The sequence below is a fragment of the Malania oleifera genome, chromosome 10, assembly GCF_029873635.1.
Source record: "Malania oleifera isolate guangnan ecotype guangnan chromosome 10, ASM2987363v1, whole genome shotgun sequence".
NCBI classification, from domain to species: domain Eukaryota; kingdom Viridiplantae; phylum Streptophyta; class Magnoliopsida; order Santalales; family Ximeniaceae; genus Malania; species Malania oleifera.
In genome coordinates this window covers 21,571,056-21,594,695 of record NC_080426.1, presented here as the reverse complement: position 1 = coordinate 21,594,695, position 23,640 = coordinate 21,571,056, and the positions used below count along the sequence as shown (strand labels likewise).

At 36.4% G+C, this 23,640-nt stretch overlaps 1 protein-coding gene across 1 annotated transcript; it reads right to left on the bottom strand.

The window, feature by feature from the left end:
* Positions 1-14,152: 14,152 nt before the first annotated feature.
* Positions 14,153-15,038, bottom strand: LOC131165258 (small ribosomal subunit protein eS17). Its single transcript, XM_058122883.1, has one exon. It carries the CDS (start codon positions 14,805-14,807, stop codon positions 14,376-14,378), a length of 432 nt encoding a protein of 143 aa, XP_057978866.1. The 5' UTR covers positions 14,808-15,038; the 3' UTR covers positions 14,153-14,375.
* Positions 15,039-23,640: the final 8,602 nt, after the last annotated feature.

Below are 23,640 nucleotides of genomic sequence, written 5' to 3'. Positions count from 1 at the left end.
TCAAAATTCAAAATTAAACAATTACTGATTAACTAAATCTAACCCGTGCTCGGAGATTCAAGAAAATCTGACTTCGATTAATTTATCGCTGTCTTTTAATTGGAAGAATATATTTGATTGAACACAATTATCTTTCTATTGAAGCAAATGAAAAATAAAAATTCAAAGATTCAATTATTATATGTACAAATTTCTTGTTGACTATTCTTATAATTTTAAAGCAGCAGTGAAGTTAAAATGGCACAATCTTATTAGACAAACTAGGTTATAAACCCCTTCAATTAAGTTTTTTTTTAATTTTAATTGGAAAATTCAGATATTTTAATATTTGAAAATATATTTTTATAACATATTGTTTTTAATACTTAGACATAATGTTTATAAATAATTAAGTGTCTAAGGGTCTGTTTGTTTTTTTTTTTTCATTTTTCATTTCTTGTTTTCATTTTGATAAATAGATTACGAGAAGGTGGTTATTTACGTTTGTTGATGATTTTCAACTATTTGAAAAAAAAAAAAAATTCAAATTTTATGATTTTCAATTATTTTAGTAACATATTGTTAGAATATTTTAGTATTTAGAATTTGCTCTTTTGGACTTGATCATTAATCAAAATTTAAATAAAATAATTATATGAATTTAAAATGTAATTAAATAAAAATGTACATAAAATTTCAAAAAAAAATTTTAAAAATGAAAATTATTTACAAAATATTTTTGCTAAATTCCAAATTTTTTCCTTGTTTTTAGCTTTTAGTTTATACTTCTTATTTTTAGTTTTTATTTTCGATTTACGTTACCCATTTCATGTTTCTCTTTTTCAAATCTAAAAGTATATACATATATATATATATATATATATATATAGTCAATACATGAACAGTTAAGTTTATAGCTGAATTTTTTATTTTCAATATGACCTTTTAGAAATCATTTTTTTCATTTTTCACAAAACATTTGGATATTCTTTATATTTAATTATTTTAAAGTTGGCATTGCAAAATATAATGTATATTATAAGTTACAAAGAGCAATCTTTATAATTTCACAATCGTCATCATCTTAAATATTCATATGTTTAGGTTATATATACATTCTCCTTACAAAAACACATCATAATGATTTTCCATTAAAATTTCTAGCATTTTTCATAAAAAATTAGTTAAGTCATACCTTACAAAAACACATTATAATGAATTTCCATTGAATTGTATGGTGTCTCTTCATCAAAAATTAGTTATACCTTACAAAAAGGCATCATAATGACTGGTATTTCTTCATCAAAAATTAGTTAAGCATGAATAGATTTTACTCCTTATAGGCCAAATTTGATAACTCAAAAGTTAAGCATCTTGTTTTTCTCCGCAATAAATATTAGATTGCAACTATGTGATGAAAGCAAAAATTTTATTATTATATTCAAGAATGTAGTAGGCTTATGCCTTGTGAACAAGTTAATAATTCGAGTCGAGCCTTAGATGATACTAAATTACGTAAAATTTTAGAGTAGAGTCCGATGAATATCAAATTACTCTAGCATTCTATTCTTTCTTTTCCTTTTGTTTTATAAGTAATAAAAGGTATTTATCAAATATGTCACCGTCCAAAAGAATGTTGAAACAAAACACCTATATACTTCTTTCAAACTTGGATCAGGCACTTGGGTTCGTTTCCTGCAATCACTACTAATTAATATGGGCAAAGACCAATTAATTTCCATGCTTATCCTGAGAATATATTTAAAATCTTGCATGTCCACAATAATTATAATTACTCATCATCAAGCACATAAACCTAATTACCATAATATATTGCTTGCTTCCTTCAAATTACTGAGGAAAGTAGTCGTTGTGGGAATATTTAAATTAATGGGAGCAAAACAAGAGTCTAATTTAATTCGGTCGGACCATAAACCAGCATTAATTTGAATTCCAAAAAACAACCTGTTGCCTCTGCAAATTAAACTCGCCACATTTGCTTTAATTACTGATAGTCGCATAAAGTCGGGAGTGTTGGCACATTAAATATTTACTTTGGATTAGCAAAGATTTATCCTTTTCTTCAAAATAATGAAGAAACAAATTTTACACATTTGAAAAACGAAGGCAAATTACAACAATTCACCTACTTCCAATTCCACGCCGGGAGAACTCTAACAGTTATAATAGGAAAGGTCGGCACCTGGCACCAGCCAATACAAAGCCAACCCAATCAAAAAAATGCACTCTTATGTTAGGTCATAATTTTTCCAAATGACTTTTGTATTTATAAATATTGTAGCAGAGGCATAAGTACTATATTTTAATTATATGCCAGTGCAATAAATTTGCATTTTCATTTTTCTTTTGGCAAAACCTCAACTAAGATCAGGTCATTTACCCTAATTAAGAGCATGAATTTCAAACAATCACGCCTTATTTTTTATTTAAATCCTATGTTTCCAAAGACTTCGTAATTGGATTACGCACTGAGTTTTCACGTGTCCGTCTTACGGTCCACGTGACTAATCCCACGCCCCTTGAAGCCGACCCCACAACTCCAAAGGGAGGTAAATTTCAAGAATCCAATGGCAGAAACGAACCAGGAAACACTTGACCTCGTGAGAGGCACTCCCGCAGCCCGCACTACCACCTCAACCACACCCTGAGGGTAGACTTCGTAATTAGATTTGAATAATATGTAACATAAAATTGTATTAAAATTTATTAAAGTCCACTTAAAATCTAAAGTTTGGAAACCGCGCTTCTAAACACAACTTCCAAGCATAGCCTGATGCTGAATTTAAGGAACATAAATTTCAAACTTTAGATTTGGATTTGAGTGAACTTAAACAAATTTCATTATAATTTTATATTGTAATTTATTTAAGAATACAAATCCAAATTCAAGGCTTATTCAAACAAAGGGTGAGTAATTTTCTTCAAACTTCAATACAATTTTATAAAACATTCTATCAAATCCAATAAAAACCCAAATCTAAAGTCTTTCAACTTAACTTATCCTTGGGGGTGACATAGCTCGTCATGTATTCCTGTAAAACTATTTCTTCAGCCAGTGACATCTCGCTAGTATTTCTAGCGTGTAAACATATTAATGAAAAAGGCTCAGCAAACAACACCCAAAATGCAACCACCATGAATGAACTCGAGCACTTGCTAAAGGGGAAAGCCTGGTCTGATCTCGATGATTAGCTTGGTGGTAAAGAGTATCCAGCATAGAGTTACAGTTACCTTAACGTATAACAATTAAAACGAATTATCCTCCTCTTCAAAGCAATTTTCAGTTCATATTTTTGTCATGAAGAGAACAGGTCAATATTCTCATACCAGGAATCCCCAATTTTCAGAATGATGCAGAGAAACATTGTAATACATGTGGACTTTGGCGAGAGGAATCGAAGGCTGAGGGAGATGGTCGCAGGGATGCTGGTATGGCTCTCTATCACGAAGGAATCAGCCTATCGATGACTAGTCGTCAGAGCTAGCATGCCAGGATGACATGGGTCGGAAGAACCCAGCTATTGAATCTGGTGCTAATGAAGAGATATGACCTCAAAATAACAGGGGTCAAGATCATCCAGTGAGACATTGGGACTCACCAAAACCACAAACTACGTACTTTTCTGGATTTATTGGGGGTTTCCATTGAGCATAAGTTGGTATCATTATTACAAAACCCTCCATATCGAGGAGTTGATCATAAGACCACAATGGATAGGTTGGTCCATCCACCATGGGAATTTAACTAGACTAGTCCTCTCATCTCTTCAGCATCAAATCAAGTCTTGGGTGTACCAGATCCACTAAAAAGCCATTTGAATAACAATATAGCACACATAGCCCTAGTCAAACAAGGCATTCCACTGCCTAATTTTATGGCATAATTTACATGTCATCCTCTAATGCCTTCTTTCTTCTATTCAAATTCACAGCAGCAAAATTATGAATACCCTAAATACAGTACTCAATCTGTATTAATTCAAGGTTTTCAGTAATCAAACTTGAGACTCATGGGGTTAAAGACCTGTCCTAGAGGGGGCAAGTATACAGTACAAAGAAATAAGAGTGCAATTGGCAAATGACTTGGTCATTAGACAAACTACCTCAAGAAAGGGGCACATGATTCTAAATAAATTCCCTGCCATTGCTCTTTTAAGGAACTTTCTATGGGGTTAGACCCAAGAGTTAATTAATTGCTTATGGCATTTCTCACCCTCAACACACAAAAAAAAGGAATGGAGCCAACAATACAAACATGCAACAAAATCAGAAACTCTATCACACACTAGCATGCCCAACAATACAAACATGCAACAAAATCAGAAACTATATCACTCACTGGCATGCTAAATAGGCAATATGCCACCCAAAAAATAAAGGAGTTTCAAGTGTTTCCATCCATCATGTCTCTCTCTAGCATTCAAAGGTAACTCAACTAATCTACCTAAATAACAAGCCCCCCCTCCCTCTCCTACCCCACCAATCTTCTGTATATTGAGCACAAGAAAAAAGTATGCAAAATGAGGAATAACTAGTTGGCATGTATCTAAATAGATGCAGATACAAAAGCATTAGAACAATGACTGCAACAGAAATACACTTTGGCCTGAGTTTTTTTTTTCTTTTTGCTTTTTTTTATAGGACAATAAAATCATAAAGAAAGAAAGAACAAATTATAAAATCAGGAGAATAGGAGATCCTCGAAGATCAGCTAAAAGAAATTACACAAGTGAAGCTCCCCAATTCCTTTGGAGATTGGACAGAAAAATGCCCCCAAAAATTCCGAAAGAATGTGCAAATGCTAGCATTTATAGCAAGCCACAAAGTCCAAATAATAGCATGCACCACTGTCCATAAAACCACGACGTTTTTGCTTCTCCCAAAACCACACCAACATAAAGTCATCATACTAGTATTATTGTATGTTTTTTATGGTATGACTCTTATACTTAAGGTTTCATAAACAAAGGAAGAAAAACATAAGGATGCTGCACAGCAAGGACTCATCGACAAGTGTCCTGTGCTCGTCAACGAGTAGATCCCGAGAGCAAGGAAAACTCAGAGATTCTAAGATACTGAGAGCAAAAAAATGGGCTCGTCGACGAGTGCCCAATTCTCGTCGATGAGTGCATCTGGGCTATGAGAAAATATTTGAATTTTGAATTGGAACGTTAGGGTGGTTGAGAATTCGGAATGAATCTTTCAAGGGAGTCTTATTTATGTTCTTCTGGGCGTGTATTGACAGTATAGAGAGATCATTGTGAAATGTATTGTGTACTTTTACATTTCTTAGTGAAATTTTTGTGTCAATTGCTTCCGTTGATGTAGGCTTTGTCGAACCACATAAACCTTGTGTTGATTCTTGTTTGTTTCTCATTTATTGATTGTGCTTCATTTGCTTGTTATTGATTTACTTATTCTGTTGTGCATCCTATATCCGATCATTATACAACAAATAGGTACTAGAGCGATTGTTGTCATGGCATCAGGATCATCTTCTGCAAGATTTGACTTTGTCAAATTCGATGGAACCGGAAATTTCGATCTATGGTAGAGGAGAGATAAGGATATACAAAGAATGGGAAAGGCTTTACTTAACGTTCAATCAGATGGAATGGATGAGGCAACATGGGAAGAATTGCAAGCAAAGGCTGCTTCTACAATATGCTTATGTTTGGCCGACGAAGTGTTCTATTGTGATGGATAAGGATTTTCCAGCGACTATATGCCGAAAGTTAGAAAGTTGGTATATGTCCAAATCACTCAATAATAAACTTTTTTCTTAAGCAGCGTCTTTATTGGCTTAAGATGGTTGAAGAATCAAACTTAGATCAACATATGCCCTTAATCAAATCATAAGTGATTTAATGAGAGTTGATGTTAAATTTGATGAAGATGATAAGGTTTTAATTTTATTAAACTCTTTGCCATCGACTCATACCTATGAAAATCTAGTTACCACTCTTACGTGGGGAAAAGAGACTCTTGATCTAGAAGAGGTAACAAGTTCTTTACTGAATTTTTATCAAAGGTTGAAAATATGTGATCAAGGAGAATGACTTGTGGTGAAAAGTAACAATGACCATGGTAAAGGAAAGTTCAAAAGTGGGTCAAGTCAGAAATCCTGCACTCAATCTAAGAAGAAAAAAGAAATACAGTGTTATAAATGCGGTAAAAAAAAAAACATGTTAAACTGGAGTGTCTGTATTGGAAGAAAGGGATGCTGAAAAGCATGAGGGGATTTCGACATCAGCGAATGTAGTTCAAGAAGGAGGTTTAGTTTGTAGTGATGGTGATATTCTTTTAGTTTCATCGGGGTTTGGATAACCTTACGGACTCTTGGATACTTCACTCGGCATGCTCTTACCATACGACTCCAAACAAGGGATGTTTCATCACTTACAGGTTAGTAAATTCAGGTTCAGTTCTTATGGGTAATGATGTTTCTTGTAAGATCATTGGCATAGGAAATGTTAAAATAAAAATGTTTGATGGTGCTGTGAGAACCTTGAGCAATGTAAGGCATATTCCGAAATTAAGAAAGAGTTTGATATCACTTGACACCTTGGATTGTAATGATTTCAATTACAAGTCCGAATGTGGAGTTATTAAAGTATGGAAAGGAAATCTGACGGTGACGAAAGGGCAAAAGCTAGATGGGAATATCTACACATTGCAGGAAACTACTATTGTAGGTAGAACTGCAGCCGTAGATGTTGAATTTAATGAAATTGTCTTGTGGCATATGCGTCTTGGGCATATGGTGGAACATGGTATGAAGGAATTACATAAGATAAACTCTTGAAAGGTTTGAAATCATGTCAGCTAGACTTTTGCAAGATTTGTGTTCTTGAAAAACAAAATAGAGCAAAATTCAAGTCAGCTATTCACAATACGAAGGGTATTCTTGATTATGTGCATTCTGATGTTTGGGACCTAGTTAAAGTAGCATCAAGAGGTGGACATGTATATTATATGAGTTCAATTGACGATTACTCACCAGAAGGTCTGGACATACTTCATGCAGCACAAGTCTGATATGTTTGCCAGGTTTAAGTTGTGGAAGGCTGAAGTGGAAAACCAGACAAGGAAAAGAATCAAATATCTAAGGTCGGACAATGGGACTGAGTACGCTGATTCTCGATTTATGAAGTTTTATGAGCAGCAAGGCATTAAGAGACACTTCACCGTTCGCTGGACACCTCAGCAAAATAGTGTGGCTAAAAGGATGAACCGAACTCTGGCTGAAAGAGCTGAGTGTCTCAGACTTAATGTAGGGCTACTGAAGAACTTCTTATCTGAGTTTTATTGACGACTACTCACGGAAAGTTTGGACATACTTCATGCAGCACAAGTCTGATACATTTGCCAGGTTCAAGTTGTGGAAGGCTGAAGTGAAAAACCAGACGAGGAGAATCAAATATCTAAAAGGTCGGACAATGGGACCGAGTATGCTGATTCTCAGTTTATGAAGTTTTATGAGCACCAGGGCATTAAGAGACACTTTACCGTTCGCTGGACACCTCAGCAAAACGGTGTGCTGAAAGGATGAACCGAACTCTAGCTGAAAGAGCTCGGTGTCTCAGACTTAATGCAGGGCTACTGAAGAACTTCTAGTCTGAGGCAGTTAATATGGCTTGTTTTCAGATAAACCCATCACCAAGAACATCACTAGGAGGTAAAGTGGCAGAAGAGGTATGAACGGGAAGTGCAGTAGACTACTCCAGACTGAAAGTATTCGGGTGTCCAACCTATGTTCACGTGTCTAGTGAGAAGAGGTATAAGCTTGACCCGAAATCTTGTCGTTGCATTTTTTTGGGAAATCAAAAGGGTGTAAAGGGGTACAAGTAGTGGGACCCGGTGGCTAACAAGATGGTGTTTAGTAGGGATGTAGTCTTTGATGAAAAGGCTATGGTGAAGCGTACTCAAGATTGAGATGAACACAAACAGGAGCCAGAAAACTGGGGCAAAGATGAACATGTTGTGCAGGTGGGGTTGGAAGCTCAGGGTAACGACAATGATCATGGTCCTTTGGTTGCAGGGAGATCTAGCTTGGGAAGCCAGCAAGTTGACGATCTTCCTATACGAAGATCCAAATGCACTATCAGGCTTCTGCCAAGGTATGTGTTTGAAGAGTTAGTGTCTTATGCTTTTCTTACCAGTTGCAACGATCCAACTACATTTCAAGAGGCAATGTACAGCCAGGAGAAAGGTAGGTGGATGGGTGCAATGATTAAGGAGATGGAATCACTACATAAAAATCGAATTTAGGATTTGGTGGAGCTTTCAGATGAGAAGAGACCGATAGGCTGTAAATGGGTATATAGAAAGAAGGAAGCAATTTCAAAAAAGGAAGGAAACAAATTCAAAGGACAGTTGGTGGTAAAAGGATACTCACAAAAGAAGGGGATAGACTATAATGAGATCTTTTCACCTGTGGTCCAACATACTTCTATTAGTATTGTGTTGGGTTTGGTAGCTCATTATGATCTTCATTTGGAACAAATGGATGTGAAGACGGCGTTTCTTGACGATGACTTGGAGGAACAGATTTATATGGTACAGCCGTAGGGATTCGGTGAATCGGGGAAAGAAAACTTAATTTGCAAGTTGAATAAATCTCTTTATGGGTCGAAATAGTCTCCAAGGCAATGGTATAAAAGATTTGATTCCTACATGATCAAGATCGGCTACAAAAGGTCTAAGTATGACTGTTGCGTATATGTGAACAAGCTTGATGATGATTCTCTTATTTTCTTGTTATCGTACGTCGATAACATGTTGATAGCCGCAAAAAATTTTACTGAGGTGAATCAGTTAAAGGAACTGTTGCATAAGAGTTTGACATGAAAGATCTTGGTTCAGTCAATAAAATAATTGAGATGGAGATTCGTCGGGGCAGAACTGCAAGGAAGTTATGGTCATCTCAAGGCGATTATGTATAAAAGGTGTTGGAGAGGTTTAGCACGGCTGATGCAAAAACCGGTGTGTACACCTCTAGCGAGTCATTTTAAGTTGTCTACTGTAGATTGCCCATGTACGGATGAGGATATTCAAGACATGTCAAAGGTCCCCTATGCTAGTGTTGTGGGGAGTTTAATGCATGCCATGGTATGTACGAGGCCAAACTTGGCACATACTATGAGCGTGGTAAGTAAGTTTCTCTCTAATCTAGGAAAACTTCATTGGAAAGTCATCAAATAGATATTCAGATACTTACGAGGTACATCGGAATATGGTATCATGTTCAGCAAGCAACAGGATTGTCCTTCAGTTATGGGATTCGTTGATTCTGATAATTCAAGGGATATGGATGACAGAAGGTTTACAATAGGTTATGTTTTCACCCTTGTACGAGGACCTATATGTTGGAGATCCATGGTTCAATCTCTAGTAGCATTGTCCACGACTGAAGCTGAGTATATGGCAGTTGCCGAAACTACAAAGGAAGCCTTATGGCTTACAGGTTTGGTCAAAGAGCTGGGATCACAGCAAGATGGGGTTGTGTTGCGTTGTGACAGTCAGAATGCTATTTACTTAGCAAAGAATCAAGTGTACCATGCTAGAACCAAGCATATTGATGTGAGGTTCCACAGGATTCAAGAATTGATTACTTTGGGTGAACTTACATTGGAGAAGGTTCACACGTCTGAAAATACAACAGATATTTTGACAAAATCGATGACTAGTGAAATGTTCAAGCATTACTTGAACTTACACCATGTTTCCAATTAATAGAAGTGAGACAAACCTAACCGAACGTTTCAAGTTCAAGGTGGAGCAGTAAGATATGTTTTTCAAGTTCTCCTAAAGGACGTATAATCGCCAAGGTGGAGATTGTTGTTTATGGTGTGACTCTTACACTTGGGATTTCATTAACAAATGATAGAAGAAAAACATAAGGGTGCTGCACAACAAGGACTCGTCGACAAGTGCCCTGTGCTCGTCGACGAGTAGATCCCGAGAGCAAGAAAAACTCAAGAGATTCTGAGATATCGAGAGCTGAAAAATGGGCTCGTCGACAAGTTATTTGATTAGTCGAAGAGTGTCCTTCTCTGTCTCGCCAACTAGTGCCTTGTTCTCATCGACGAGTGTATCTGGGCTATGAGAAAATATTTGAATTTTGAATTGGAACATTGGAGTGGTTGGGAATTTAGAGGGAAACTTCCGAGGGAGTCTAATTTATGTTCTTTTGGACGTGTATTAACAGTAGAGAGAGATCATTGCGAAATTCTTGTGCCGATTGCTTCCGTAGATGTAGGCTTTGCTGAACCACGTAAACCTTGTGTTGATTCTTGTTTGTTTCTCATTTATTGGTTGAATTTCATTTGCTTCTTGTTGATTTACTTATTCTATTGTGCATCCTATATCCAATCATTATACAACACTGCATTACACATTGAAAAAAGTAGCCCAAAGTTGTCTAGCCACTAAAAAATGTAGAAAGAAATAAGCATTGGTCTCACAAGACTCAAGACAAACAATGCAAATGGCATTGTTTGAGTACCTTAATTTTAAAAGGATATTTAGGCTTCCAAATAGCATTGTTTAAAAGAAAGGGGCAAAAGGTAGAAGGACCCAATAAACTTTCACGAGAATCTTATGCCTGGTGAAAAGATTACTAGCTCCTGGACAATTTTCTATTTGGTGCACTCATTATGCTACCTAGGAATATAAGATTATAATGTCTACATAACACAGCCATTCAATTGCTTTAGTTAGATTCCCAAAATAAACCTAAACTTGTAATGACATTATGACAAGAAAATTATGTACATTTTTTTCCATGAGCTAGTAATCTTTTTCTCAGCTAGGAAGGTTGCATTTTTATCTCTTTTCCTCAATCATATCGTCTTTCCTTAGCACGCAATGATGTCAATGCTTCCTTCCTTACTTCAAACAAGTATACTACCTCAAGGGATTTCCATTCTCACAAGTCTGTAATGATAGGGAGGAGGAGGAGGGACTCTCTTCCTTGTTACGTAATCGATATTATTTGTAATAGTGTCATAATGTCAGAACAAGCACTTTCAATCGACAAGAAACGATTCACATTTGAATATAAAGGAGCTCTTGGCATATCATAGAAAGATTGTCACTTCATCATAACTCTCTTGTAGGAGCAGCAAAGGCTAGCGATACAATTATGCCTATTACTATTCTGGCAGTATACCCTAAAACCTCAAACCCACGGGTGAAGGTCTTTCGAGCACTCGACCACATCGTTATGCATCAATTGTGAGGTAATTCCTTCACTTCACTTCGTTTCATCTCAATGAAGAAGATCATGCACAAGGGAGCTATCCCATTGGGAGGAGTTAGGCTAGAAGCATTCCAAGAGGCATCAAAGGGCATGGCAAAAGAGAAAAACCTCTAAAGAGAACTACCAAGAGCCATGATGTCTTTATTGCGGCTCCTCAAATATGGATGGGTTGTTCAAGCCCAAGTCTCAGTTGGTTTTCTCAAGACTCACACCTATGTTACACCAGCAATGGAGAAATTGTAGAAAAGATAAATTCTAGTTACAACAAGGATGCAACACATTTCAGTTGGGGGGATTGGAAATGTAAGACTTCCAAATTCAGAAAAAATTCAAATCTACATTCAAATTTTATCCCAACAAGCTCGCACCAAATTAACCCCATAATCACTAATGGAAAGGCTCAATGATACTAAATGTTGGGCCCATTTCCAAGACCAACACGAAATTACACAAAAAAGGAAAGTTCATCTCGGTGGGCAAACAAAGGAGACCTAAGATGCCCATTGGATCTATAGTGTTGGCAAAGAGGTAGTCCAAGCCCAAACTCTTAAGAGACATCCCCTAGAACCCACGAAGAAGTAAAGATACATAAGGAATTTTGGGTATTTAAAAAAAGAAAGGATACTATTGAGGCTCTCAAAAGAGTTCCTTGGATTATAGGGGTCCTAACCTACAAAAGGGGGAGCAAATTCTATAATCAGAGGGAGAAAAGACTAAAGCAAGCCTTCACAAGAAATCAAGGATGGCGTCAAGTCTTTTGGCTCTCAGCCCACCAAAATTTTTCTAATCAAGAACCTTTGGAGGCTGGGTAAGGCATCAAGATTTAGAAGCACACAAGGTTCAAAAGGGTAGAGGGACTTGGGAGGGACATGCGAGACAATATCAAATATTTGCAGCCATGGGGATAAATTAGAAGAAATTGAAGACATAAAGGGGGGAAAGAGGAGAAGAGTTGAAGGGGAGAAATCACACATTCACTTCAACTCAAATTCAACAACACACTTCTACATGGCTTTCACGCTATTGATAAGAAACCTTTAATACATGAAATTACACATTTACCATCAAACTAGCTAGGAAAAAAAAAGCGTCACTGGCCATAAGGCTCCCCACTTCGCGAGGGTAAGGGAGGGTCCTCATAGTGTACGCAGCCTTACCCCTACTTTTATGTAGAGAGGTTGTTTCCTTGGACTCAAACCCATGACCAACCGGTCACAAAGGAGCAACCTTAACGTTGATCCAAGGACCGCCCTCAATAGATGAAATTGCAAGCATAACCTTAAATATACAAATATTACAAGCAAGCCCCCAAATACACAATCCTACATTAATTAAACTAGGCACACAATTAACTATTAACTATTAACTAAACACAACAATCCCTTGACCCAATTCTTCTATATTATTCTCCAAAAAGGATATTCCCATGGTCTTGCTTCTTGTCCTACATCATAGGGCCTTCAATTTCTAACATGAAAAAATGACCATGCCTTACTGAATGGTGCAATCCTAGATGAGATTCAAAAACAAGAAAAATTCATCCAAATTCATTCTTTTTCTTCGCAATGCACCTATCAACTCATTCTTTTCTTCTGAGGAGGATATCTTTTCATGAGATTTCCACTTTTTCAAGTATATCAACATGAGGAAGATTACAAAGCAAAACACGTTTCTTTCCGTATTGGATCATTTTGTTCATTCTAATATGGATGATGAGAGAGTTGGGAGGTTGATTTCTCGAGATTCTCCTCTAAACCTTTCTTCTCACAACTCCTCAAAGCACCCTCCCCTCCTCCCTCAATCCTTTCCCTTGGAGCCAAGGCACTCAGAGGCTAACATTGGATAGTCTTAATACACATGGCATGCTAAAAATAAAAAAGCCATAAAAGTGTCTCAGCCCAGGCATGGGCTTTATGTGCGATGAGTTCAACAAAAAAAAAAACACACACTTGTTTATTCATTAGACTGTGGCACTGTACCTTTGGAATGCTCTCTTTCGAATCTCATAGAAGCATAGGAGGTGTCTCAGAATGTGAGAGAATTCTCCTTAGTGAATTGCAGGGCTTCTGGCTCATGAAAAAATGGGTGCATTACATGGAACAGAGCAGCTTTTGCAGTCATTTGGACTCTTTGTCTCCAAAGGAATATGAGAACTTTTTATAGGACATTCACCTAGCCCATGTTCATTATGAGATAAAGAAATATTCTTCGCATCTTCTTGGGTCCATTCTCTTGGTCTTTTTTGGGCATTCACTGTCCAATCTGCAAAGGCATTGGAGGGCAGATCTTCTGCAATCTTTTTGGTCTTTGATCATCATTCATTGTTATAAGTGGACACCTTGTCCACAGACAACTTGTACTTTAATATGGTTATAAATAAAATTCTTCTCTAATCCAAAAAAAAATTCTTGAAAAATGTAATCCTGTATAGATGCCAAAAACAAACTACCAGCACCTAAATAGACTGTTAACACTAAGGTCTACGCAGAATCAAACATGTCTAATAGATTAAGAACTATGACTAAATAGAACTAAATCTGGTCGAACACATGGAGCCAAAAAGATAAAATGTGCTAGGGTCACAAAGTTTTAGATGAACCTAATCCAGGAGAGTAAGAACAAGAAAAATTGCAAATATAAACAGATGTGCACTATATTTTCATATAACACATCCATATTTGATCAAATGCACGCATGTAAATCCTTTACAACAAAACATTGCTGACTACAACAGTTTTCTATCCTAAGCAAATTAGCAACATAGATTCAAAGTTCCTCGTCTCTAAAATGTCAGTAACATATACCACTCAGTTTAATGATATACTTTAAAATGCAAAAAGAAAAGTGAACTCACAAATGCTTATCAATGACACTTGCAAATCATGATCATGAGAAATCTAATTTCATATTAATTCAAATAGTCAATTCCACAAAAAAAAAAAAAAAAACATTCATAAAATTGGAAACCAATGCAACACTCTTCAAGTTCAATTAAAGTAAAACCTTCATAATAAATCCGAAACTCATAAGACACATTTTCCTTAGCATCCTCAAAAACGTAAAGCAATTACAACATCTAACAATTACCCATCTCATAAAAGTCTCAGCAGTCTCAGTACCTCCTACCAGGTCCGCCGGCCCCACGGCCGAATGGAGCAGCCGGCACCGGCGCAGCCACCGACTCGTCCTCCATAACTCCGGGAAGATCCGGCATGCCGAGCGCGGCGAGCATGTCGATGGTCTCCTTGTCGACCTTAATCTCGTCAGTCTTGATGGCGGAGACGTCGGGTACGAAGTCCATGCGCCTCTCGCGCTCTTCCTCTTGCAGCTTCAGAGAAATACCCCGAACGGGACCCTTCTGGATCCGCTTCATGAGATGGGTGGAGAAGCCGGCGATCTTGTTGCGAAGGCGCTTGGATGGGATGATGGCGACCTCGGCGATTATCTTCTTGTTGGTGTGGAAATCGAGGGTCATGCGAGAGTAGTACCTCTCGATGACTTGCCTAGAAGATTTCTTAACAGTTTTGGTGCGCACCCGACCCATGTTAGCAGCAGTGGCAGCTGGAGGAGGAGGAGGAGGAGGATGGAGGATTGAGGAGCCGACGCCAAGCAGAAGAAGAAGAAGAAGAAGAAGGGCTGCTTAGACTGACAAAAGAGGACGCTAGGGTTTTCAGGGACACTTGTTGAGGTTTTTATTCAGTGTGGCCGACCATACAAGCGCCGAGTGGAGGATTGGATCATTGGAGAGATGAGAATTTGCCAAACAAGTGCTAGTCGTGTGCGATTTGCATTTGCCGTCTCACATTTTTAATTTGGGCCTGAGAGCTTGGGCTTGACAGGCCCATTCTTTTGTTGAGTTTTTTATGTTCTAGTCATGTGCGATTTGCGTTTGCCATCTCACTTTTTTTTATGGGCCCGAGATCCTGGGCTTGACAGGCCCATACTTTTTGTTGACATTTTTATATGCTAGTCATGTGCGATTTGCATTTGCCCGCTCACATTTTTTATTTGGGCCCGAGAGCCTGGGCTTGCAGACCCATCCTTTTTGTTGAGTTTTCTTTTCTTTTTTCTTTTTTTTTTAAAAAGAAAACTTTGTGACTTAAAAAAGGGAGGGATAAAGTCCATTAGCAGTTTTTTCCAGTTTTTTAAAAATAACATTTCACCATTTTAATTTGTGACAATTAATTAAACTACTTTTAAAAGCGGGGAAGATATTGAGTCCCAAGTGACAAAAATTGAAATGTCAAATTTACCCTTCATCTGTTATTCATACAAATTTACAATGATGTTCATGTCCCAAGACCAAAAGCTTTTTACTTTCTTACATTCTGCAATTCATTTTTCAGCTACCCATTCAACATTACATCGATCGTTCTCTCATTTTACTCGATACACACCATCGGAATGTCAATCATCCTTCGATTATGGCTAACAACCATTGTTGGACGATCATTATGTAATTCCCTATAAATCTACCCCATTCAACCAATATTCCTCACAAGTTTTGAAGCAAATTTCTGCACCAAGCAATCACCACCATGAAGAAGTGAATCGAACCCTATTCTGCAAAAAATTCATGATCATCAAGTTGATCGAATACCAACCCTATGTCCATCCAAATTTATCTGCACAAATTTTGATTGGCATATTCAATACACTTTATGCCCTATGCATTTATGTATACATCTTTATTTTGTATAAATCATAATATAGTTTCTCAAAATATAGTTTCTCACACATATGTTCTAATTAGAACACCATTTTATTCTTGTATTGAAACCCTTCATTGTACATTTGCTATGTTTATCATTTGTCAAGATGAAGATATGTACATAGGTTGTTTCATAAAATGCTTATGAGAGGTGAAGTAATTGGTTATTTAAAATTTTTTATTTTCATTAAATGTTTTCACTTTGTAATAAAAATTTATCTGAGTATTGTAGATGTATTGCAAATTAAGCAAAATGTTGTTTAGACCTTGAAGTTTGATGAACCAATTATACATATGTATACACAATCATCTAAAGCACCGTGCTAATTAGACAAATCAAACATCAAAACAACCTAGACCATGTGGTGGAGATTTTAGCATTCTATGATTCCTTATTGTGTTTTTGTGTTAAGCTTCCAATGAGACTCTAAGTTTGTATTGTAATTTTTTTTTCTACTTGTACGTTGGTTTTATTTTTGGGTTTGTTTTATTTTTGTAGCTCCAAATCTACTAGATTAATCTTTTAGGTTCCTAGTACATATATGCATGAATATTATTAATTAACTATAAGGTGATGATGGTTGTATTGCCACTTCAGCAACGTTGTATTTGAAGCTTGGGGAAAAAAATATGAAAGAATCCATATTTTCTTGTTTGGTTATCAAGAATAATGAAAAGAAAAAACATGTATTGCAATCAGTTTGCCCGAGAAGTCTCACTGTCATCATCCCTTTTCTATTGTAATTTAAATTTAAATTAGTATTCTCCCAACTTGTTTTCCAATAAGAAAGTTTCATGGTTGTTCAATAGCTTGTCACTTGCAATAATACTAAATTGCTTTTAGGGATTGTGATAAAGTTTGAAAATATTGACAACAAAATTCTTATTACTCTTATGAAGAATATTTCACACACCTATTACAAATATTTGTATGGAAATATATACAAGTATACAAAATTTATTTTAGGAATGAAAGTTAAAAAAATAAGTCTGATGGTTACAAAGCTTTAACTCCTGATTTTCCTAACTTTTACAAAACTTTAACTCGTGATTTACCTAACTGTTACAAAGTTTTAACTCATGATTTGTGGCTGTTACAACCAGATTTACTGTGTAATAATCAGGTTGTATGATCATATGATCTTATGCTTGATTTGAGGAGTCCTCCTTTATAGGTTGTGCCTGTTCTTTTGATTTTGGCATGTATCAAGCTATTGCAGTTATAATCCATAAAAAGGAATAGGTTCCAAGTTCCATGATGTTCATATAAGGGTAACTTAGGAAGGGGATGCCTCTCTAATAATGACATATAAATATGGCCGAACCAACCATCACACGTCACATAAATGATGAGTGAGAGGGAATTTTGTTGTTGTTTGTAGAATTATGACCCACATGAAATGGAAGGCCAATGGACATTTTGGATTAATGGATTAAGGTGACTTTTGGCTTTCAAAATGTTGTGAGAGTTAATGGGGAAGTGGAAGGGTTTTTTCCTATTAATGTCTACTTTTATGGGGAGTGGGATAATAGCTATATATATAGGGTTAGATATTGTCCTCTTGCCACCAATATTTCTCCCATCGGTTTACCCATATGATCTACTGAAGAATAGAGATAGAAAGAAGGTTAGGCGAGAGAAATGATTCCTACAAGTCTTCTTCAAAGGCTAGTTTTCATCATGGCTGATCCAAGTATGTTTGTTTATGGATTCTTTAGTTTTCAGCATAAAGAAAATATACGTGAAAATCATGGTAATTAAACGTCCTATAATTTCAGCAAAATAACAAAATAAATTCTTACATGTGGTATTAGAGTCAAGGTTGAAATTATCATGTTTTTCCTTTAATATAGAAATTGATTTTGTTAACTGTGTAATGTTTAGCGTTCATGATGTTTGTTCGTTTGATTTCAGAAAATTCCCATGTTGTTTGTCGGATCTAATGAAATATTGACGAAGGTATAAAGTCGTTGGATTTATTGGATTGTTATATCATGATTCTGAAATCGTCATCACCTTTGTAGTGATATATTGTACTAATTACGTATCTAAGGTAAAAATTATGTCTAGATAAGTGGTGGTGTTGTATATGTGTGCAATGCTCACCTCCCACGAGTTAATTGGCAGACTTACCTGACGTATGGTTCAGATGAGGTTGAAGCGGTAGACCGCAATGGTACTATGAAGACAAAAGACGTTCCCCTCCGAGACACGAGGGTCCAGGGGCAGCGCCACTGGTGGGGGGTATGGGGGCAACGCCCCCCGAGATGGTATGGCTTATCGAGTGTAAACGATGAGCACGGTATGTCAAAGACGACCACTAATGTCAAAAACGGCCACTAATGTCAAAGTCGGTCATGGTAGGTGAGCTACCACCACCTACCATGGTAGGTGAGTCACCTATGTGCATCTTTCACAGACCAGAGGCTATAAATAAGACCCCCCCCCCCACGGAGCACCACACACATCTCGACTGCAAGATTGTGTCCTCTTTTGTTTTTCTATTTGTTGTCCTTTCACTATTGAAGCTCATTTAGTGAGTGCATGGTTGGACAAATTGTTGTAATAAAACTTTGTGTTATCTATTCAATCGTTTCTTCAAAACAGATCTTGGTGTTGTTATTCTACAAGTGGAACTTAAGCGGTCCATTGTGAACCCCCCACTTACCTGGGAATTTACCTGATATAATTTAGCACAATCATCACTGGGCCCACTGCCATGTCATCAGCGTCACCTCAACAAATGACATTATAGTAATTAGGGAATATTTTGTTATGCATGTTTTATTGTTTGAGTTTAGTATGGACTCACTTATGTTGGGTTAATAAATGTATTTATGCATGCAAGGGCTGAAATGTTATGAGCCAAATTTTATATATCTTTCATGATGAAAATCTTATTCTGAGATTTCATTTATTTGCTATGAGCTTGGACAATTTTTGCTGAATAAGGTATCAATCAATGTTTATTTTATAGTCAGCATGTTGTCACTAAAGTGATCTTACTAAGAAAAATTATAAACATTGAATTTAAATATGACTTTTGCAAAAATTATTATAGAATGGTTATTTGATTATTATGGTTGGCCCAAAGGTGCACCAACTTTCAAGTAATCATTGAATTAGCCGGGATAATTGAAAGAATGGTAGTGAGATTGGGATGGTCGCCCAAAGTTGATAGACCAATCGAACTTTAAAGGGTTATCAATTATGTATGGGTGGGTGAAAATCACCAGAAAATGTAAATGTTAGTATATTGCATAATTAATCCGAAGATTGAATGCGATTTACTAATGAAAGTGTTTTACTCAAAGCATTAATGTTGTGATCATTTTATCACAGTGTCTGTTTCGGTTTCACTACATTCGCTAACTTCTTCTGTTTTGATCTTTGAATGGACAAATTTATTTAACTGGAATGAACAAATTCAGTTTTACCTTGGTGTTCTGATCTGGACTTAGCTTTGCGAATAGATAAACCAGCCGCTATTACTGAAACAAGCAGTTCGGAATAGAGAGCTTTGTATAGATCATGGGAAAGGTCGAACATATTAAGTATTATGTTCATGTGTATGTGTATAGCAAACAATATTAAATCAACACTTCCTCAACTTGAAAATACAAGGGAATATCTTAAGGCTGTGGAAGATCGGTTTTGTTTAGCAGGCAAGTCCCTTGTAGGGAAATTAATGGCTGAACTTACCACAATGAAGTTTGATGATAGCCAAGGAATGAACGAACATGTCCTTGATATGACTAATCTAGCTTCCAAACTGAACTCACTGGGAATGAATGTCGATGAGAGCTTCCTTGTTAAGTTTATTCTGAATTCTTTGCCTCCTCAGTATAGGTCATTTTAGATTCACTATAACACAATTAAAGAAAAGTGGAATGTGAATGAATTGGCAAGTATGTTAACTCAAGAAGAGGCAAGACTTAAGCAACAAGGATAACATTCAATTAATGTCAAGAGTCATGCAGTTTGAAGCAAATGAAAAAAAACCAAAAAAGAATTTCAAGAAAGATCCATTGAAGGTTGCGGGACCTTGTGTAACGACCTGAATAATAATAGAATTTAAATAATAAAGAGGAAGGGAAATGGAGACAGTAATAGAAGAAAGTCGACTTCGTCGACGAACGTGACATTGCACTTTGGAAGGAATAACTGAAGGGAATCATCAGGGTTTCGTCGACGAATATAGGGGATTCATCAACGAGGGTTTAAGAGAATTCGTCGACGAAGATTGAATTTTGTCGACGAAGAAATACCGAGAGAGACTGACTGAATTTCATCGACGAGGACTGAATTTTGTTGAGAAAATTATTGAAGGATTCGTCAACGAATGACGTAGCTCATCGACGAATCTAGTTCTATAAATATAGAAAAATCTGGATTTTTACTTTCCAATTAAGAAATCTCTCTCTTCTCTTTCTCTCTTTCTCTCCCCTTTGGTTTTCTCTCTCTCTTTCGTCGATTTCAGGCTAAATTTACGTCGGATCGATAATCTGACCACGACGCTCTTGGGGAAGTTATCTCCAAATCTGCTGGAGTGGATCGTTGGTGAAAGTAAGGTGAAAACCATCCCAAATCCAGGGTAAGACTTTCTACTCAATATTTGGATTTTTGACAGTTGAGAAAAGTGTTATACGCATAGAAATACTGAACTTTAGTACTTGGAGTTTTCATTTCCAGGGTGTTGAGTTGGGAACCCTGCGGGTGCGGGACAAATTTTCTTAGGGACTTTTTAAGAATCAGATAAGGGAATAAACTAAACTAGTTTTTTTTTTTTTTTTTGAGAAAATTTATATATATATAGTATTTGTTTTCAGGAAAGTAAATGTACTTATATATGATTTATATTTGAGAAAACACTATTGAAAATGATGGTATGATGAATATATGAAAAACCTGTTAGTGTGGCATAAGTATAAAATGTTATGAAATACTGTTTTCTAAAAATGTGATAATGATACGGATTTTTATAATAGGAAAACCGACGTACGGGACGAGATTTTTATATATGATTTGCCAGCGTACGGGCTGTGTTATGATTTGCTAGCGTATGAGCCGAGCTATGTGTATGATTTGCCAGCGTACGGGCTGAGCTATAGATGTGATTTACCAGCGTACGAGTTGTGTTATGATTTAGCGGCATACGAATCGAACTATGGATGTGATTTGCCAGCGTACGGGCTGTGCTCTGATTTGCCAGCATACGGGCTGAGGTATGATAAAATGTGTAATACCGACGTACGGGCCGATGATTTTCATGATATATGTATATATGCAAAATAACATGATTGATTTGATAATTAGTGATATGAGATATCCATGTATCACAGTTTCAGTATATGTTATATGATATCAGAACCTGGTTGACTTGGTCTAGGCTAGCACTTGCACGGTACCGTTGCTATGTGTCCATGATCTTCGTGATCATGATATTTGTGTTAATGCTGCTGTATGGAGTGGTGTGAGATTGGATGGTCGATGTGGTTTTTAAGAAGTGTGTGAGCGCCCCTGGTGTACAGACCAAGTCAGGTAGACCCATCAGACTTACAGACTGTACTTTTGACTTGGCAGTAGTCGGCCAACCATTGACAAGTCCCGCCTTCGGACCACACAACCCAGTCATGTGGGGGTAATACATGACAACGGCTAGCTGACCTACCAGGAATGTTTTTGTGTTATTATTATTATATGAGATGAGATATGTTTATGAAAATGCAATATGTTCTGCCATGTTTTGATGATATATATGTTTTCCCAGATTTGACAAAATAGTTACTGATTATGTTCTGTATGGTATATGTATAACACAGAATACTCATGTTGCCACACACTGGTATTAGTTTATTTCTCTTACTGAGAGGTGTCTCACTCCAAAATTTTATAAACTTTTCAGGAGCCTCAGATAGGAGAGCGGGAAAAGCCCCGTTGATCTAAAGTTGTTGTTTGCCCTCTTTGAAGGGTAAGTTTTAATAGAGACAGTTGGATTTTTGTGGGAAGTGTCCTTAGACCTTGTTTTTGGGATGTATATACTGAAATACAGTGGGTATAGTGACTCTGGTATTTGTGATAATGAGATGGATGTTTTGTATTTATAATATTTTGATTATATGTTTCCTGCTGCTTAGGCTTCCGTTATGTGTTCTAATGTATCCCTACTACCCACGGGTCCAGGTGGATTATGATCTGCTTAACTGGAATTTGTGATATTGATTTATTAAAAAAAAAATTATGTGGAAATTAAGCAGGTCGTCACACCTTGTCATGGCAATAAGTTTGCAAGAAGAAACATAATGGACCGAAATGTTATTTCTGTCATGACTATGGGCATTTAAAGAAAATTTGCTTAAAATAGAGAGCTTGGTTCAAAAAGAAAGGTAAGTTATTAGCTTATGTATGTTTCAAATCAAATATGACAATAGTTCCTTCTAATACATGGTGGATTGACTCTAGTTCTACTATTCATGTTTCAAATTCGATGCAGAGATACCTTTTGATCTAGAACATAAAGGAAAATAAGCATTTTATAGTCTTGGGAAATGGAAATCAAGTACCAGTAGTTAATGTTGGAACCTTTCGTTTGTTTTTAGAGTCGGGTCATTGTTTAGACATGTTTGATACTTTTTATGTTCCAACTATTTCCAGGAATTTAATTTCCATGTCTAGATAATGATGGTTATGGTTTGTATTTTGAATGTAAAGGTTTCTGTTTGTTGAAAAATGGCCTATGTGTTGGTTCTGGTGTTTTATCTGAGGGGTTATATAGATTTAATCTTAATAAAAAAAAATTTGAAACACTTCTCACCCTGCATCATAATGATGGAACTAAACGTAGCAGAGTTAATGAAAACTCCTCTTTCTTGTGGCATAAAAGACTGGGTCATATATCCACAAAGAGAATGGATAGATTAGTAAAAGATGAGATTCTTACAAACCTTGATTTTACTTATTTCGATGTATCTGTTGATTGCATTAAAGGAAAACAAATCAAACATATGAAGAAAGGAGTCACGAGGAGTGGAAATTTTCTAGAGATTGTTCATTCTGATGTATGTGGGCCTTTTGACTCACCATCTTTTGGTGGAGAAAAGTATTTTATCACCTTTAATGATGATTTTTCACATTGGTTATATCTATTTGTTGCATGAAAAGTCTCAAACAATAGATGCTTTAAAAACCTATATTGCTGAAGTTAAGCGACAATTGGATAGAAAAGTGAAAATCTTTCGATCTGATAGAGGTGGTGAGTATTATGGTAGGTATGACGGAATTAGGCAATGTCTAGACCATTTGCTAAATTCCTAGAAAAACATGATATTTGTGCACAATACACAATGCCTGGTACGCCTCAGTAGAATGGTGTGGTTGAAAGGCGTAATCGTACTCTTATGGAAATGATTAGGAGTATGTTAAGTCATTCCTCAGTACCCATTTCATTGTGGATGGAGGCTCTTAAGACAACCGTTTATATGCTTAACCAGGTTCCTAGTAAGGCAGTTCAAAAGACTCCTTTTGAATTGTGGATGGGAAGGAAACCGAGTTTAAGACACTTTCATATTTGGGGTTGTCTAGCAGAAGTTAGGATTTATAATCCACATGAAAAGAAATTGGACTCTAGAACTGTAAGCGGGTACTTTATTGGTTACCTAGAGAAGT